Here is a 20,000-nt window from a genome sequence, read left to right as displayed (position 1 = left end):
CTAACGTACACATACACTTATATATCATACATTACATGTTTGTAATTAACAGGTTACCATGGTTACCACTGTGAAATTCAGATCGACGAATGTGAATCTAATCCATGCCAGCATGGCGGAAAATGTGAAGATTTACTGAACGGTTTCAAATGTCATTGTAAAGACGGACACAAAGGAGATTTGTGCGAGATTAAAGTGAGATTTCATTCTTTATTAATACCATTTTCCTCCTATCCTTGATCTCTTTCTCTCTTTCTCTCTCTTTCTCTCTTTCTCTCTTTCTCTCTGTATTTCCCTTTTATTTGTCTGTTTGTATGTGTGCGTGTGTGTATGTATGTGTGTGCGTGTGTGTGTGTGTGTATTGATATGTGTCTGGGAATGAGATAAAAGTGTGTCGACTATATTGAGTATTAACATCATTTATCTCTTTTTCGCCGTTCTTCTATCTATGTATATATATATGTATCTATCTATCTGCTTGTCTGTCTTTCTGTCTGTCTGTCTGTCTGTCTGACCGTCTATCTGTCCGACTGTTTGTCTGTCCGATTGTCTGTCTGTCTGTTTCTCTGTCCCACTGTCTGTCGGTCTGTCTGTCTGTGTGACCGACCGTCTATCCATCCATCTATCTATATATCTATCTATCTATCTATCTATCTATCTATCTATCCCTCCGTCTATGTAGCCAGCTATATCTTTCTCTCCACCCCGTCTCTCTCTAACTTTGTAGCTTGTGTATGTCTATTTGCATATACATCAGTGTACGGTTACACTGAGATTTTATACATTATTACCATCATAGTCCTCTTTTGTTTTGTTTCGCTGTCTACGTGTCCCTGTGTCTCTATCTTTTATCTATCTTTTTCCTGCTGCAATCATTGGGCAACAGTCATGCCAGGGCAGAGCCTTCAATAGTTTTAGTCCAACAAATATACAACTGTACTTATTTTATTAAGAGTTAATTTCTTTTTCTTTCGGATCTGTTTTGCCGAACCTCTAAGCTACGGAGCTGCAAGCAACCAATGCAATTTGTCAAGCGTTTCGGGGAACATACTCAGATACAATGACACACACTGACATTCTAGGATTCTGTCCCATTCACACAGAGAGCAGTAGTACTTGCTGTATCCGTCCTGCAAGCTCATCACGAAAGCAGCAACCTTTAAGCCATCACAGAGCTGCCATTGATGTTCACTATATTTTATGCATTGCAACATAAGCTTATATTCTCATAAGTTTCTTTCATATATGATACATAGCCCACAGGAACTGAAGGTTCTCTATTGCTAATTTGCAACAGACACCTTTCAGGCATGGTTTTCATGAATCTCTGAACAACCTTCAGTGACTTGGTTTGTGTTCAATATCAAGTGCTTCCATGAGACCATTAATATTGTTGCAGGCCAAGAAATCACGTTCCATTATGAAGAAATTGCTGAACTGCTGCTGACGGTCATGAAATTTTGAAATCTTCACATTAGCAACTATTAGGAGAATCCACTGTTGAAGATGAGAGCCTAGTAGCTCTGCATTACTCTCAAGTAGCTGTAGATCATTGACAAGGGCATGGAGATGTGGTCTAGAGGAGTGTGTTTCATCAAACTTTGGGTCCTTCTGTAGTCCAGCACTATAATCCTTCTCTGCTTTCCCCTCACCGCTTTCTTCCTCTGACTCGAAGAATATCGAAATTAGTGCATCAGGAACACTTAGAGCTCTTTCACGTAGAACTTGGCGAATAGCTAATGGAATGTTTGGATATTCAATGGACTCTTTCTTCTTTGACAAGCCCTTTTTTTTTTACTGGAGGTACCATGCAGAAATAACAATTGTTGGTATGGTCCGTTGGCACTTGCCACGTCATTGGCACAGCAAATGACTTACCTTTCTTCTTTCTGTTCAACTATTGGCGAAAGCTAGTAGCGTAAGTGTTGCAGCACATGTGAGGAGCCCACTTCTTATCCTGATCGCCAATATTACATCCAAAATATAGGTGATACATCTTTCTGAGCATAGCAGTTATAGGGCGCTTCTGCGACGCAAAGATCACCTCACCACAAATGTAGCAGAAGTTGTCTTCTTTATTCACACAAGTGCAAGGCATTTTAAAGAAGAAAACAACAGCAGATAAACAGAAAATTCGTTCATAAATTTATCCTAAATTTATCATTAGCAAAAGTATTTATATCGTTCAGTAGAAAAATAAAATTAATATAAAATGCCACACATGCATATTAACAGCTTGCTCAATGAATATTTATTATAAGTTTAAGAAGTGTTTGACTAGGTAAGCCACTTGCCTTCCACCTCAGTATATAAACTTGCACAGCACAACGACCTCCTATGACTGCTGGAACACTAATGAAAGGCAGTGGGACTGTGAGTGAGGTAAGAAACATACTGCAGCAATCCTGTTGGAACCTATTGTAACATGTACGTGTATCTTGAAAAGTAGAGCTAACAGACAGTTTTAACCTTGATATCCATTATCAGCGACCTAAAATTAGTTGAAAATTGCTACTCTGGTCTCAGAAGCACTTTGGTTATTGATCAGTGCATTTAACCCCAAATTCTTCTTGTCGTAACGTTTCGTATCTCACTCAGGTACTGTATATCTATTTTTGAGCTGATAGTGTATTTTACGTTGATTTATCTTCTATTTCTAGCAAGTTGCGAAACCACATACAGGCATACAGGCTTTTTCATAAATTCGCGATGTACCTGGCCTCCAGGTGTTGTTTTTTTATGACTAGATTAGGAAGAGGAAGGTTATTTTTCTTGACCTTTTATCTCTATGAAGGCTTCAAGGCAGACGGGTGGAAGTTCTCCGTAGACGACAGACCTGTCATGAATGTTTTGTAATAGAGTGTATTTCATTAATGGCACCCACTAGACAGATAATTATGTTTCAAGGGTGACGCATGAATTCTACCACCCACAAATAGGAAAATCTTCTTGGGTAGACTTCTACAACCTCACAGGATGGGATACAACCTTACAGACGTATCATACTTATTTACGTACTTTGCAGTTTTGCCAGAGGCGATAAAACAAGAAACCGTATTAATCTGTAATATATCGTTAATGTGGACATAGTCTGACATATTGACAGGAAGTGTCAAAATGTCAGTTGTTGACAGGAAGTGTCAAAGACAGGCCATTTCCTTCTTCAGTAAATTTTACTTTATATTAAATCGAGACAGTGAGGTTACTATTATGTGGTTGATCGACCATTTGAAAATAACAACCAAATCTTCCTCAACTAAAACCTCGCCAGCTTAAATATGTAAAGTGAAATTCAGATAGGCCGCACTGAACCCCTAAAATGACGTAAGGTCTTCGACCATATATCTGATTCCAGATTTCCCAAAGAATAACAATAGCAATAATAAGCATAATGATGATGATGATGATGATGATGATGATAATAATAATAATAATAATAATAATAAAAATAATAATAATAATAATAATAATAATAATAATAATAATAATAATAATAATAATAATAATAATAACACTGGAAGCTATGCCAACATTATGGAATAGCAACAGAAAAAAGATGGTATAAACACACGCCAGAAAAGGTCACAGAAAACGAGAAAGCAACCATACTCTGGGATATGCCAATACACACAGATAGAGAAATTAAGGCAAATAGACCAGATATAGTTGTCAAAGATCATGAAGGAAAAAAATGCCTTCTAATTGATGTTTCAATACCAGCAGATGACAACGTTTCTCTAAAAGAAATGGAAGAACTTTCAAAATACAAAGACCTGGAAATAGAGATAAGTCGAATGTGGAATCTAAAAACAGAAACAATTCCTATCATAGTAGGTGCCTTAGGTATAATAAAAAAATATTCAGACAAATACATAACAAAAACACCAGGACTTACAAATATATATAACATACAGAAAATTGCACTACTGGGTACTGCACACATTCTACGCAAAACACTTTCAATACAGTAAACATAAGAGCACCACAGCAAACCACAGCACATACCCAAGGCGCACAGAGCTGCGCTCGGTAGTGAAGTGAAAGCACGTTATAAAAATAAAACTACTGAATAATAATAATAATAATAATAATAATAATAATAATAATAATAATAATAATAATAATAATAATAATAATAATAATAATCCTTTCTTCTAAAGGCAAGAAGCCTGAAATTTAAGGGGTGGGGGGACAGCAGTCGATTACATCGTCCCCACTGGTTCTTAATTTATCGACCCCAAAGGATAAAAGGCAAAGTCAATCTCGATGAATTTGGATTCAGAACGTAAAGACGGTCGAAACAACAGCAACAACAACAACAACAACAATAATAATAATAACTATGCCGGAAGTATGGATACGAGGTAACGGGTGTTGGTACCAACATACACTGGAAAAGGTAATGGACGAAAAGAGAAAGATGTTGAAGAAGAAGAAGAAGAAGAAGAAGAAGAAGAAGAAGAAGAAGAAAAAGAAGAAGAATAAGAAGAAGAAGAAGAAAAAGAAGAAGAAGAAGAAGAAGAAGAAGAAGAAGAAGAAGAAGAAGAAGAAGAAGAAGAAGAAGAACAACAACAACAACAACAACGGCTGTATGTCAAATTCATCTTACACGCGAGGAAATATAGAAGACCTAGTCGCAAAATCTATAATTTAGACTAAATACATTGCTTTGTTCCATTATCTGAGATTTCCAAAAGTATGTTACTGAGAAAAAGACATTCTGTTATACCGACGTAAAAGAATTTCAGGATTTTTCCACCTATTTATCCGGCAATAAAGAATCCAGAAAGTAGAATATGTTAGCAGGTTTGGAAGAGGAAAAAGTCTGGTGTTTTAAATAAGAATTTTCATGAGAATGTGTGATCTTTCTTGAAATTATATATTTGTTCGTCTCCTCAGAACAGACTAGATTGTTATGCTGTGACATCGTATAGCTAATGTTGGCTGCCGTATACTATAAATGAACTTTGCATATTCCATTCATACACTTTGATTTGACACTATTTTCTTGTCACTAACCTACAAAAATTTATATAGAAATACACAGAAATACTAAGAAGTACGTTGATGTAACTAAATGGTGTATGCATATTTAGTGATTTAAATTTCTTTGACCAAATGTTGAAGAAAGAAGTGGCACTGAATGACTTGGAATGAAATTCCTATTGCTCGTTGTAGTGCAAGAATGGTCATTTGGCCATGTTATTAATATTACAGCAGCATATAAAATAATTTCGATTGTATACTACAGAAAATCCAGAGGCACTCTGTACAGGGATCAATGACACTCCGACTGCCAAAAACAGCAGTTAAATTTCCGTTAAATTAAACTCAATTGGAGTGAGAAATGAAACATATATATCAAGAAAATACTGAATAAATGATAATATAATTATCACTGGAATGCTATTGTACGTAGGCAAACTCGATCACAGATGACCTCGAACAAAACAGCAACAATGACAGCATCTACGACAAACAGACCTCGTCAATAAAATTAAGCAAGAGTGGTTAAATATCACTACTTACTCGATGATCGCGTTTTGGTAAGACATGATGAGAAAAGACTCAATCGACTGCGGTTCTTTGTTTGGAAATATTACGGAACTGCTTTATCTCAACTTTATAAAAATTGCAAGCTTTGTAGAGAGATGTATATATTTGCACAAGCTTTGTGTAGGCTGGCTGCATCGTTCGTGTTCTATTCTTTAGATTTGGAATTGTTTAGCATATGTGCGTGATGGTGGTAGGGTTGTCTTTAATGTCTAATGCTGCTGCTTGGTTCATATATATATATATATATATATATATATATATATATATATATATATATGTATGTATGTATGTATGTATCTATGTATGTATATATATATGCACACATCACAGACCAAAGAAAACTTCATTAAAATAGCAGCTGACATTGTGGGTTAATTTCTTGACCATAATTTGATTGTCTACACCATTCTTTTTCTATATACATACTTTATGTACATAATACACACACATTTAAAAGCAGACATAGACAAACACACTCGATCACAACATCACAGTAACACATATACTACACATACGCCTTTTCATTTACGTTATATATATATATATATATATATATATATATATATATATATATATATATATATATATATATATGAATATACATATATATATACACATACATAAAGATATAATTTTGTGGATGTGCATGTATATATATATATATATATATATATATATATATGAATGTAAATGTATATATATAAGTATATATATGGTATGTTAATACTTATATATTCATATATGTACGTCAGTATATATTACCAGACATATATGCAAATACACACATACCTGTGTGTGTAAACAAGTACGTCCATAGAATGCTCACGCGTACACATACACATACATATGTGCCTGTGTATGTATATGTATGTGTATATATGTGCGTGGTGGGGAGGTGTAGGGGCGGGTTATGTTTTAATGTAGGTACTATAGAAAAGGTATTCAATATTTCTGTGTCCAATACTTCAAATAAAACCTTCTTCACCCTACATCACCTTTTATTTGTTTGAGAAGAAACAACGATGAAAAATCTCTATATAGTGTATATATAATTTCTTCTTTCAATAAATAAAACTAGCCGTACCTACTTACTCTCTCGCCTTTTCCGCACGAACATTCACATATATTCTACAATAGACTTTTTTTTAACTGTTATTATAGGCTTCATAACAATATAACCAATATAACCACTTTTAGTAAACAAAAATAATGCTGAGTCATTGAGAGGAAGCTCTGCATAGTCGCTAGACTGCTAGAAATGGCAACTAAATATATCTCAAATCACAAACTGTGTTATCTTTTATACGTTAACTGCCACATGTACCACAGGTGGTTTAGCGTGAACGCCATACATCCGCCTTGTTTCATCGTTTGATTTGAAGAAATAATGTATTCTGTATCTTTGACATGGTTTCGAGCATATTTAAATAATATGAGGGCTAAGTATTGATGTTCAATTATGAAATATTGTAAAAATCCCGCCAAAATTACACTTCCTTGTAATAAAACAATATGGAGTGTGAACGGAAATACATGACCATGACGTTTAATGTAGTAAAACACCATCGGAGGCTTTCAAATTATTTAGTTCTAAACATCCTTCATTTCTTAGTCGCTCAACTCTTCATGGAATCGTAGATGCACCACCTTGACATTCAAAACGTATTTGGCAATTTGAAACGTAGTGCTTCACTTGTTAACTGAGCGGTCTTCCATAAAGAAAAAAGATATCTATGGTATAGGACTCATCTTGGGTACATCGTTCCCTTAGGAATGAAATGCAAAGGTAACTTAGGCGAGATTTGAACGAAGGACAGTGACAACGGGAGCGAATACCGCTGTACATTCTACCGGAAGCTGTAAAATCTTTGCTAAATCGCTGCCTTAAGTTTTGTATATCATAAATAAAAAGTGAAGAAATCTATAAGCTGAGAAAGGATTGGTTGCTAATTCAAAACATCTCACCTCACCGATTCATCAAAATTATTGTTATTTAGCCATGGGTCTGCTATGAGTGATCACATGTATGATCTAAGACACGACTTACCATGATCATCCATTCGTTATATGTGTGTGTGTGTAGATGCACACACTCATACATATGTATCTATCTGTATGTTTACTATGTACTATGTATACATATAAGAATACATACATATATACATATATATATACACACACACACTTATATATACATACACACACACATATATATATATGCACATATATATATACATCCATATACATATATTTATATAGATACACATATACACACACATATTCTTTAATTCTTCTGATTGTTTCAGTCATATGACTGCGGCCATGCTGGGATACCAGCTTAAACGGATTTTTGTCTAAGAAATCGACCACGGGACTTAGAATTTGTAAGCCTAGTACTTATTCTATCGGTGCCTTTTGCCGAACCTCTAGATTATGGGGACATAACACACCAACATCTGTTGTCAAGCAATGGTCTACGGACAAACACAGACACAAAGCCAGACATAAGCATATATATATATATATATGTATATATATATATACGACGGGTTTCTTTCAGTTTCGGCTACCAAATCCACTCACAAGGCTTTCATCGGCCCGAAGCTATAGTAGAAGACAGGTGCCCAAGGTGACACGCAGTGATAATGAACCCGGAGCGATGTGGTTGGGAAGCAAGATTCTTACCACAAAAGCATATTTTATCTTTATCTTGTTTCAGTTATATATATATATATATATATATATATATATATATATATATATATATATATATATATATATATATATATATATATATATATGCATGATGGACTCTCCCGTCGAAGACAACGTATGTGCGTTCAGCTTTTTACCGAACGAACTTCACAAATGATTTGTTTATAGCGATCAGATGTATAGGCCGTGCATTAGCTCTCTCCAGCAAATCGACCACGTGTCAGGTGTCGAAGTGATCGTAGAGCAACGTGATATGAAATGTTTTGCTGGAGAACACAGCACACCATCCGTCTAGAAATGGAAAATACGATCTCGCGATTGAGAATACAACAGCCTAACTTCTCGGTCACTGAGAGATTTTGTAAGCCTTGCCAATTAAATAAATACCACATACACACACACACAAACACACACACACACACACACATGCACACACACATATACACACACATACACACACACATGCACCCACACATATATAACAGGTTATCCCATAAATAATGTGGCATTTTGAATTGCATGAACTTAAAGTCGGAGACGGGATACACTACCGGAATCAACTTGTTATAAAACCAGGTAGTAAATCTTCTTGTACTTATTCTTAATGCAAGTTTTGAAGATTGTGGCTCAATTTTAGCAGTTGTCTTTTCAATGCTATAACGTAAGTGAGAAAGGAAGATATTCGGTATATTTTGCTTTATGAGTTCAACAAAGGCAACAACGTGATGGAAAGTGCAAGGGATATTAATGCAGTCTATGGAGATCGGACAAGAGGCGTAAGCCAATATCAACGGGGGTTCCAGAAATTCCGAGCCGGAAATTACTGCGTAGAAGACGAGCCTCGTCCTGGCAGATCCCATCGTAATTGTTGAGGAACAGGCAGAGAATCTTGGATTTGGTCATTCAACCATTCATCGACACCAGCGTGCCATCAGAGAAGCCAGTAAATTGGGTCAATGGATTCCTCACAAACTTTCGCAGTCTAATCGCGCACAGAGAGTGAGTGTGTGCTCTTCTTTGCTGTTACGTCTCACGCATGAACCATTTTTGGACCGAATAATGACAGGTGGCGAGAAATGGGTTCTATAAAGATGTTTAGAGCCGAAGAGAGTGGATAGGGAAAGGAGAAACACCGGCACCCTAGGCTAAAGAAGATCTCCACGTAAGATGTTATCTATTTGGCGGGATATGAAAGATTTAGTCCACTTTGAACTTTTAAACCCAAACCAAATGATAATAATGGAGATCTACTGCAAGCAGCTAGAGCGTCTTAAGTCAGCGCTAGAACAAAAACGACCATCTTTGGTTTCAAGACAAAAGGTGTTCTTCCATCAGAATAATGTTTGGCCACAGACAGGGAGGATGACATTCCAAAGGCTGGAGCAGTAGGGATGGGAAACGATGCCCTACCCATTATATTCGCCGGACATTGCCTCATCTGATTATCATTTATTCGGCAGTCTTCAAAATCATTTGGACGAAAAAAATATGAATTCTGTAAGTGAGGTTAGAACAGTACTGGAAGAGTATTTTTCGTCACGGACAAGCGAATTTTGGAAGAGGTTCTTTGCAAGTCTACCAGATAGATGGAAGAGCATTGTAGAAAATGAAGGAGAGTATGTTTTAGATTAAAAATGAAATTTGTTTATCTCAATTTTGAAAAATCAAAGCAGTATAAAAAACCGCATTATTTATGGGATGACCCAATATATATTACTCTTTTACTCTTTTACTTGTTTCACTCATTTCTAGCACGTCCTGCTACTACGTAACAGCTTATTGCGATAAAAGACCCGAAATGCCAGATACGTACTAGCAGGGCGTGCAAGAAATAGCAGTCAAATCTTTCCTTTTCTGGGGAAAGGAGCCCTTTAAGCGTGATTTCGATGTTACATTCGTTGAAAGCATGCGAAATAACCTGGAAAGGAAAAAAAACCAAGAAGCAAAACTCCGTTGGTGGGAAGTTCAGACGGGTAGTCTAGTCTATATATGTATGTATGCATGCATGTATGTATGTATGTATGTATGTATGTACGTATGTATGTATGTATGTATGTATGTATGTATGTATGTATGTATGTATGTATGTGTGCGTGCGTGTGTACATGTGTGTATTTTCTACATTCTCAAATAAGTCTTTTCTTTTTCCTTAGAGTAGTGTCTAATTTAAGAGAAATTTCTTGCGAACACTGAACGCATAAAGTCTTGCTCATTCAATAGAATTCATCAAAATAATTTTCTTACATATTGTGTATAATTAAGAAAATTAAACGGATTTAAGAACGTTTTAACATTATGAACTCTCAAGAATAATTGCAGAGTGACTTAGAGAGTTGAATGCAGCTTAGCAATTGGACGTTGAAGAATAGTCTGCAAGGTTGCTTCCGATAGAGGATTTAGAATTGATTTAGATAAAACCTCTTTAATTCCGCGCCGATATTCCCTTAGCACGAAAACGTCTCATTATATATTTTATAGTCCCAATTCATTTGCAGAATTATAATGATTGTATGCACCGTATACTGCTTTATCTATCTATCTATCTATCTATCTATCTATCTATCTATCTATCTATCTATCTATCTATCTATCTATCTATCTATCTATCTATCTATTTGTCCGTCTATCTATCTATCTGTTTGTATGGTTGCCTGTGTATCTACGTTTCTTTATGTGTGTACGTGTATGTAGATAAAGAGATTTCATTTAGATATGTAAAAGTTGCTTGTGTACGAAATACATGCTCCCGGGTTCAGTCCCACTGCGTGGCACTTTGTGTAAAGTGTTTTCTACTATAGCCTCGGGCCGATCAAAACCTTGTGAGTGGATTTGGTAGGCGGAAACTGAAAGAAGCCCGTCGTATGTATGTGTATATATATATATATATGTATATATATATATATATATATATATATATATATATATATATATATATGTGTGTGTGTGTGTGTGTGTGTGTGTGTGTGTGTGTGTGTGTGTGTGTACGTGTGTCTGTGTTTGACCCCACCAACATCGCTTTGGCCGACCGTACAGTCTGTTATCGTACACGGCAACAAATTGGAAGATGATCAGATTATCCTCGCTAGAGAGCAGCATAACTTTCTTTGAACAGTTTTTAGCTGGTGTCCCACATCATAAAGAGACTTATATGTATGTAAGCATACGTTTATATATGTAAGTACGCATGTGAATGCATGTTTGTGGTCGTATATATATATATATATATATATATATATATATATATATATATATATAGGGCCGGTTTATAGGATTACCCCATGTTTCAAGACCATAAAGCACTTAGCTTTATAGCGTATCGTCATATCACAAACCTGTTGGCTTGTGGCTTCTCTAGCAGGTCACCTCTCCCAGAACGGTGATCTTCGGATCATGCGCTTGCACTTCAGGTAATTCCTGCTGGCCTACTGAAAACCCACACGATGACGGTGATTTATGATTGACAGCCAAATAGCGACAATCTGCTGTTTTTGACATCGAATAACGAAGTCTTTTCCTGCTCCATTTTGTAGAGAAGCCACTTGCTAGAGAGGCCATAAAGCCAACAGGGTTGTGATCTGACGATAGGCTGGAAAGCTAAGCGGTCTATGGACGTGAAATCTAGGGTTGTCACATAAGCCGGCCGTAGCTAACTTTATCTATCTATCTATCTATCTATCTATCTATCTATCTATCTATCTATCTATCTATGAATATATATATATATATATATATATATATATATATATATATACTGCTCTATAACTTAGAGTGTGCCTCTTTTTCGGATTTATGTGTTATCGACTATCGATATATATATATATATATATATATATATATATATATATATATATATGTATATATATACCGTAATATTAGCGCCAGGCGGTGTTTAGGCAATAAGCAAAGTGTAGGTTAGTTAAAATATGTTTGTGATATAGTTCAACAGATAAGAAGCAGATTCACTATTGTTACCGCGGACATTTTCTCATATGGTGAAATAGTGTAAAAATACCATATCTTTGCAGTGCCAGCATCAATTAGCATTCCCAGAAATCGGTATTTCTAGCTCCTTAATCCTAGGGACTGAGCAGCGAAATAAGATTTACTACGTTTTACAGTTCTTAATAGCAAACACTACGTCAAAATTTGTGAAGCATTTTCGAAACACGCATGAATTCTACAAATAATAATGTTCCTCGACGGCCAGATATACATATGTAGAAACGCGCATATAAGCACACTCCCCCCCACACACACACATACACACACACACACTTGCAAACGTATATAAATGTTACATTTAAACATTATTGTGTTCAATTTTTATCTTTATATTCTATATGCAATATTTTTTATAAGGTATTTTGCAGCTAGCTTGGAATAATAATGTTCCAAAATCCATATGTATGGCAATGAATATATATATATATATATATATATATATATATATATATATATATATATATATATATATATATATATATATGTATGTGTGTGTGTGTGTGTGTGTGTGTGTGTGTGTGTGTGTGCTTGTGCGGTATGTCTCTGTATGCGTGTGTATTAAGATGTATATACTTATATACGTATATATATAAATATATATGTATATTGTTATATGTATAACTATGTTTATCTATACATACATTCATACATGCATACACACACACACACACACACACACACACACACACATATATATATATATATATATATATATATATATATATATATATATATATATATATATATATATATATATATATATATATATATACATATAAATACCTATATAGATACAGTTTTATTTATTACGTATATAAGAATGCATACATACACACACATGCGCTAGCATATACACACATATTGTGTGTAACTGTGTGTATATGTGCGAGTGTATGTGTTCTGTGTTTGCATGTGAGTTTCCATCCCAAATACATAATGTATGGTGGTCATAAGTGAGTAGCAATTGTGTGTTTTATTAAGCTGATAACACGAGGGTGACTGTCTTTTTCTGGATACAGATGACAGCTGACTTTATTGTGAGAAGATCTTCCGCTCTCTGACAGATTTTATATTTAACCTCGTTGGGTTGTCTACACAAATTCCCAAACCAGAAAATCGGAAAGAAAGGATGGATGTAGTTACAAAACTTACGACCGTAAATATGCACATGCACACTCCAGTATACACATATATATATATACATAGATATGTTTCTCTCTCACTGTCTCTTTGTTTCTACATACACACACATACGCACACACAAACACACACAAACACAAACACACACACAATATATATATATTGTCAGTAAATCATTAATCTGAAAGAGAAGCACACCGTAAGTTATAGAGCAGTAGAATATGACTAACATTCTGTAAATATGGATACGAGTGGTGTATGAAAAGTCTTGAGCCTCAAAAGTAAACAAAACACAGTACAAGACTTCTGATGATTTATTTTTCAGCATTAGTCCCTTTCGATGGCTCAACACTTGCTCCAGCGTTGCTGAAGCGCCATTATCCGGCGTAGAGGAACTCTTTTGTTTGAGACTCCAAAAAACTTCCTACAGCGTCTTTGACGTCATTGTCACTGGCAAAATGGTGACCAGCCAGGGCTTTTTTCATTTTTGGGAATAGATGAAAGTCAGAGGGGGCTAAGTCTGGTGAATAAGGCCGATGGGGAACAAGTTTGTATCCGCAATCGCGAGTTGCTGCCATGGCAACCACTGAGATGTGGGCTGGAGCATTGTCGTGATGAAAAAGGACTCCTCTGGTGAGCATTCCTGGCCTGTTTTCTTTGGTTGCTTCTCGGAAGCGTTTCAGTAGCTGAGAATAATACAGCCCTGTCACGGTGTGACCCTTTTCAAGGTAATCGATCAGCAAGACACCTTGAGAATCCAAAAAAACTGACGCCATGACCTTGCCAGCTGAAGGAATGACCCTGGCCTTCTTTGGGGTAGGAGAAGATATGTGCTTCCACTGCTTTGATTGTTCTTTGGTTTCAGGCTGGTAGTGATGAACCCAACTTTCGTCCATAGTAATGAAACGAGCAAGAATATTCTCTTCATCGGCTTCAAACAGTTCCAGATTGCTCGTGGACAAAGTGCACCTGGTGCGTTTCTGTTCAGGATTCAAAAGGCGAGGTACCCACCTTGCAGAAACCTTTGAGAACCCAAGTTCTTTTGTCACAATATTGTCTGCTCCTTCAGTTGAGATGCCCAGTCTCTCGGCTATTCGACGATCTGGCATTATCATACCAAGAGCAAGGTCAATGTTGTCCTCGGTGGTTGTAGTTGGAGGTCTCCACGGTCTAGGATCATCTTCCACACTCTCCCTGCCACATTGGAATTCCTTTACCCAGCGTTTGACTGTTGCATATGAAGGAGCATTGTCTGTTAAGGTATTCACCATATTTTCATGGATTTCTGATGAAGTCATGCCTTTCAAATGAAGGCATTTATGACGGCACGATACTCAGTGTTCTTCATTTTCCTTGTAACCTCGACACTTGTTTATTCAAAAATCTGCAACAAAAAAAAATTAAAATAACAGAATCATGAAAATGTGCAAGGATACTCCGAAAAGACTGTACTTACCTGAAAAATTGTTTCAGCTACCTAGCAGCCCTATTTCTAGGTTAAGCTCAAAACTTGTTATACACCCATCGTATACTAGCTTAATGACCCGGCGTTGCCCGCGTTACCTCTGTTCTTATTCAGATTAATAAACAATTAACATAAAGATATATTCTCATACTTATTTCACAATATGTATATTTTGTTAAAAAATATCCAAGCTGTAATGATAATAGAATTCAGAACTGAAAATCTGCCAATTGTTTTGCAATATGCCAGATAATGATACTATAACATGGAAACCAGAATTAATTGACAAATGTTAATAGTTTTGCTGTTAAAAAGTATTTAAGACTTTTAACATAATGGCACACCGACTGATTGAAAAGCGATTTTTTTTCCTGCAAAATGTTCTACAGTTGGTCGCAAATTTTCTGCAAAAAGTTCAAAGGTCTTCTGTGAAAACTGTAATACAGGATGATTCATAACAGATATCATCGTCGCTTGAGTTGAAGAAAGTTTTTACATGAAGAGAAGTAGAATATAACTAAATATATCAGATGGTCACCAATTTATGGGATGATTATTTTCCAGGGTAGAATTCGGGATCCACGTCGGTTGGTCACCAATTTATGGGATGATTATTTCCCAGGGTAGAATTCGGGATCCACGTCGGGATCCACCAATTTATATTCATTCTCGGGGTCACCAATTTATGTAGTGGAAATATATAGTCAGTACAAGGTGTTGATGTGACTACGTGTATGTTATTACAATAGTTCATAAAGAGATGAAAAATAAATTCAAGACTTACATATTTACTACATAAAAATATATTTGATTTGCTGGTCGATGATGATACATAGAATCAATATTTAGAATTTTGTTTATTGAAGTAATCTATGGAAGAAAGTTCAGAGATAGAAAATGTAGAAATAACAGTTAAGTGGTGGTTTTCAGTCACATGACGTAGAAAAATAGACGGATATAGCAATGACGTCAATGGCTCTAAGTCTAATAGACTAATAAGCGAAAAGCAGAGTTAGTAAGCTGTTTTTATTAATGGAACGCTAGACATTCTAGAAACGTCCAAGAGAAACGTTAAGCTTCTTGAATAATTTAAGAATCACGTTTCATGACATTGATGCTTCGAGAAACTTAGATAAGGGAAGTTACTCTATAATCTTTCTTGTATGTGAGATCATTCAACTATCTAGCTACCGCTACACTTAATTTCACGGGAAACTGAAACCTCTTAAATTCAAATGGAACATATGATAAGAATTTTTGGAATGAAGACATCTTCTCCTTTATGACTACGTGTTATGATTGTTACCTGTAAGACAGAGGGCTTCATGGAAGTAACAATTAAGCAAATTCCATTACACAGGTGAAATGAGTCAAAATTCCTAATCAACATAATAGGAGCACCCAGTTTTAGTGTCAAGTTATGCAGTGGCATCCCAGAGGGTTTAAGGGTGTTCAGAAATTCAACAGGGTATTGAACAACCTGATCTTGATCGACTATTGCCACTTGATCGAAAAGTCATTTCTGATGTATCTGTTAACTTTTAGAGAAGTTCATGATTGATTTTATCAACCATTTCATTAGTTGGAATTTGTATTACACTTTCACATAGCCGGTTTACATTAGTGTAATTAACACATAAATTAGGAAATACTTATTCATAAGATATCTAAGATCCATAAGATCCTTAAGAAAAAGTATCATTTGACCGCATGTAATTTCATGTACCTGAAGTCTTGAGTTGGATTTTAATATCCCAATACCAATCTTTAGAAGCTCGTATTATCACCTTCTAGAAGTACTCTGATGTTGCCTGTAAGATGAAGTTTTTCACATTTCTCCAAAGGTACGATTTTTTGAAGCATGCATTGACCTCAGTTGGTAACATCAGTTGGTAAGAATAGAAGTCATTTGACGAACCTTTTTGTTTTTAATTGTTTCTCTTGTTGTAGGTTCAATCTGTGGAATATTAAAATGATATTCATCTTGTCCATTACACAAAATAAGCGGATACTGGAGAGCATCCTAAGAGGGATGTATTTCTGAAACACGTTTAAGGTTGTTTTCTCGGACAAGAATGAGAAAATCATCATTTTCATTGGGATCACCTACTATAAGGATGGCTACCTCATTAGATGTGGACTCATTAAAACGCATAAAATGTCATTTGCTATAGTTCACTATAGACGGAACGAACATGGAAACACACATAGAATTGATGATATCGAAAACAGCAAAACGTACACACACAAAGTTCAAGCGAAGCGAAATGTAGTTAATATAGGTGCAAAACATATGTTCTGTAGCATAGTTATGCTATAAAATTGCTTTTAGGGAACATTTCCAAAAGAAATATTCCAGCGTCGGAAAGTCGCCAATTTAGCAAAAATTACTATGCGTCACCAGAGTAACAAAGTACAGAAAGTCAACATTTATCTGGAACATATTATACAATTCAGGAATGAATGTGATGGTGAAGAAAGTCAAGTTCCAAGAAAATTCAGAAGGTATAATTCAATTTTTCATACAAAAATAAATTATTATTTTACAATTTTTAAACGAACACTGAACAAAGTGTGTACGAAGGAATATGTTGCTACTGAGAACGTTAATTAATTTAAAACATTTGCTGAAGGATGTATGTATCTAGACATAAATTAATTTGACATCACTTGCTATATATTTTATCTGTATGAGATTATAGGCTGTAGAATAGATACGGACTGACGCAGTAAAAAGGTTGCGCAGCATTGAATACTCACACTGATAAAGCAGCATAGCCGGGATAGGATAGGGACGCTAGGACTGTTAAAAAGGCATTATCTTCAAACTGGTTATAAGGACTGGAATATTTCTGTAATTATATTGAAAGAGACGCTAAGGCTTTCTACTTCGCCAAGTTTCCGAATATTTTATAATAACCAGAATAACATTTTTTTCAGATATATTTGCAAGTGTTTTGAGTAATGTCAAATCAACAAAATCTTCATGCTGGTTATAAAAGCCAGAATAATATTTCAGCACATAACTAGTGATAATCGTTAATGCTGTTTAAACCCCAACTCCCCATGAAGAAAAGGAAAATTCAAACAGTGAACGCTGTTCTTTGTTCAACGTCTCGGCCGCAACTAAACACTTCCAAAATCGGTGCATTTCACTGTTGGGCAGTACCGTTACATAAGTATACTAAAACAGACGCACACAGACATACACACTCACACATATAGAAAAATGTGACATGGCGGTGGTAGTGGTGGCATAAAAATCTCGTTTACAATAGGTGACTCATAGAATGATCATAATGTAAAATCTTTTGAATGCAAATATGTAAATGAAAATAAAGTTCATTTGGTAGCCGAAAGATTACAGAATCGTTTAATACCTCGTGCGTCGAAATCGGCTACTCAGTATTCCAACCAACAAAGAACATATGCGCGCACGCGCGCACACACACACATACACACACACGCGCATAAACCCTCTCGTGCTCGTGAAATTAATGTGGAAGTGGCTGAGCACTCCGCAGACGTAGTTCTCAGGGAGATTCAGTATGGCACAGAATGTGGGAAGGCTGGCCCTTTTGAAATACAGGTACTACTCATTTTTTATAGCTGAGTGGACTGGAACAACGTGGAAATAAAGTGTCTTGCTTCAAGGACACAACGCGTCACCGGGAATTGAACCTACGACCTTACGATCTTGAGCCCTAACTAATAAACCACGTATATACATGTATATATGTATATATACGTGTGTATGTGAGTGTGTGCGTTTGCGTGTGTGAGTGTGTGTGTGTGTGTATGAATTGTTATGCGTATATAGAAAAAAATTTGTACATATATGGATACAGATATTTATATAAATATATACAAGCTCACATATATATACAAGTAAATATACAAGTAAATACACATATACACACACTCATATATACATGTAAGTAAACACAAGCACTCACACACATCTGCATAAAAAACACACGTACAAACGTAAGCTGACGACGAACAACATGTCAAATTTTCACTGAACAGAACTGTGTCAATTTACATAGACGTTATCAGATTTTACTGTCAAGAACAACTTTACTGCAAACATGTATATCTACTCTTTGTCACTTACAGTCATTTTTCTTTCCCTTACAGTTCTTGATCAACTTCGTCTGCTCTTTCTCTTTCTTCTTAATATACTCTTGGCTTGTTTCCAAACATAAGACTTGGAGTGTCACATAAGTCAGATATATATTTAATGTCGCTTAGAAGTTAATTAATTAGCAATAAAACAAGAAACTCAGGTTGTTCATAGGTATATTCATGTGTAATTAAGCTACGTTTTGCTTTCGAGGACAACAAAGAAACTACTCAAATTCATTATTGTTCAGCACAAGTTTCCCGTTAAATTATCAAAGGAAACAATGGTACACTTATCAAAGGAAACAGTAGTACATATGCATCTATCTATCTATCTATCTATCTATCTATCTATCTATCTATCTATCTATCTATCTATCTATCTATCTATCTATTTGTATGTCTGTCTGTGTTTCTCATCTATCTATCTATCTATCTATCTATCTATCTATCTATCTATCTATCTATCTATCTATCTATATATATATATATATATATATATATATATATATATATATATATATATATATATATATATATCGCAGGAGGTGAGAGTGAGAAGTTCATATTCATTGACTTTATAATGAGTATTCTCTAAAATATACAAATCAATAAACACGCACGTTTTATGAATATGTGTGCGCGGGAGAGTCTTTGTAGACAGGCATGCATACATAAAGGCCTGTACTTTCATGGACACACATATTTGCATATGTAATATGTGTTGCACGTAGAGTACATGTGTTCTACCGTTGCCTTGAGAATCGTTAGTTGATTTGATAGACGGAAACTGAAAGAAGTCCGTCGTATGTATATATATATATATATATATATATATATATGTATGTATGTATGTATGTATGTATGTATGTGTGTGTTTGCGTCTGTGTTTGTCCCTCCCACCATTGCTTCACAACCGATGTTGGTGTATTTTATGTCTCCGGAACTTAGAGGTTCGCCAAAAGAGTAGCGGTATAGCATAGGTACGAGGCTTACA

At 35.4% G+C, this 20,000-nt stretch overlaps 2 protein-coding genes across 2 annotated transcripts in view; one reads left to right on the top strand and one right to left on the bottom strand.

The window, feature by feature from the left end:
• The window catches only part of LOC106876634 (uncharacterized), an 895,860-nt gene that overhangs the window by 785,933 nt on the left and 89,927 nt on the right, over positions 1-20,000 (top strand). The window contains exon 7 of the mRNA XM_089337493.1: positions 53-195. Within this exon, the coding sequence (XP_089193619.1) occupies positions 53-195 (143 nt within the window). The remainder of the gene's footprint in view (positions 1-52; positions 196-20,000) is intronic.
• LOC149131839 (uncharacterized) lies at positions 1,339-14,781 on the bottom strand. Its single transcript, XM_089337816.1, has 2 exons — positions 14,198-14,781; positions 1,339-1,736 (listed from the first exon to the last, which is right to left on the bottom strand). Exons 1-2 carry the CDS (start codon positions 14,709-14,711, stop codon positions 1,339-1,341), a joined length of 912 nt encoding a protein of 303 aa, XP_089193942.1. The 5' UTR covers positions 14,712-14,781.

This window comes from Octopus bimaculoides, chromosome 19 (assembly GCF_046866305.1).
Source record: "Octopus bimaculoides isolate indiv1 chromosome 19, ASM4686630v1, whole genome shotgun sequence".
In the NCBI taxonomy this organism is placed as follows: domain Eukaryota; kingdom Metazoa; phylum Mollusca; class Cephalopoda; order Octopoda; family Octopodidae; genus Octopus; species Octopus bimaculoides.
The sequence above is the reverse complement of the archived record's forward strand: the minus strand, read 5'-3'. Positions and strand labels throughout refer to the sequence as shown.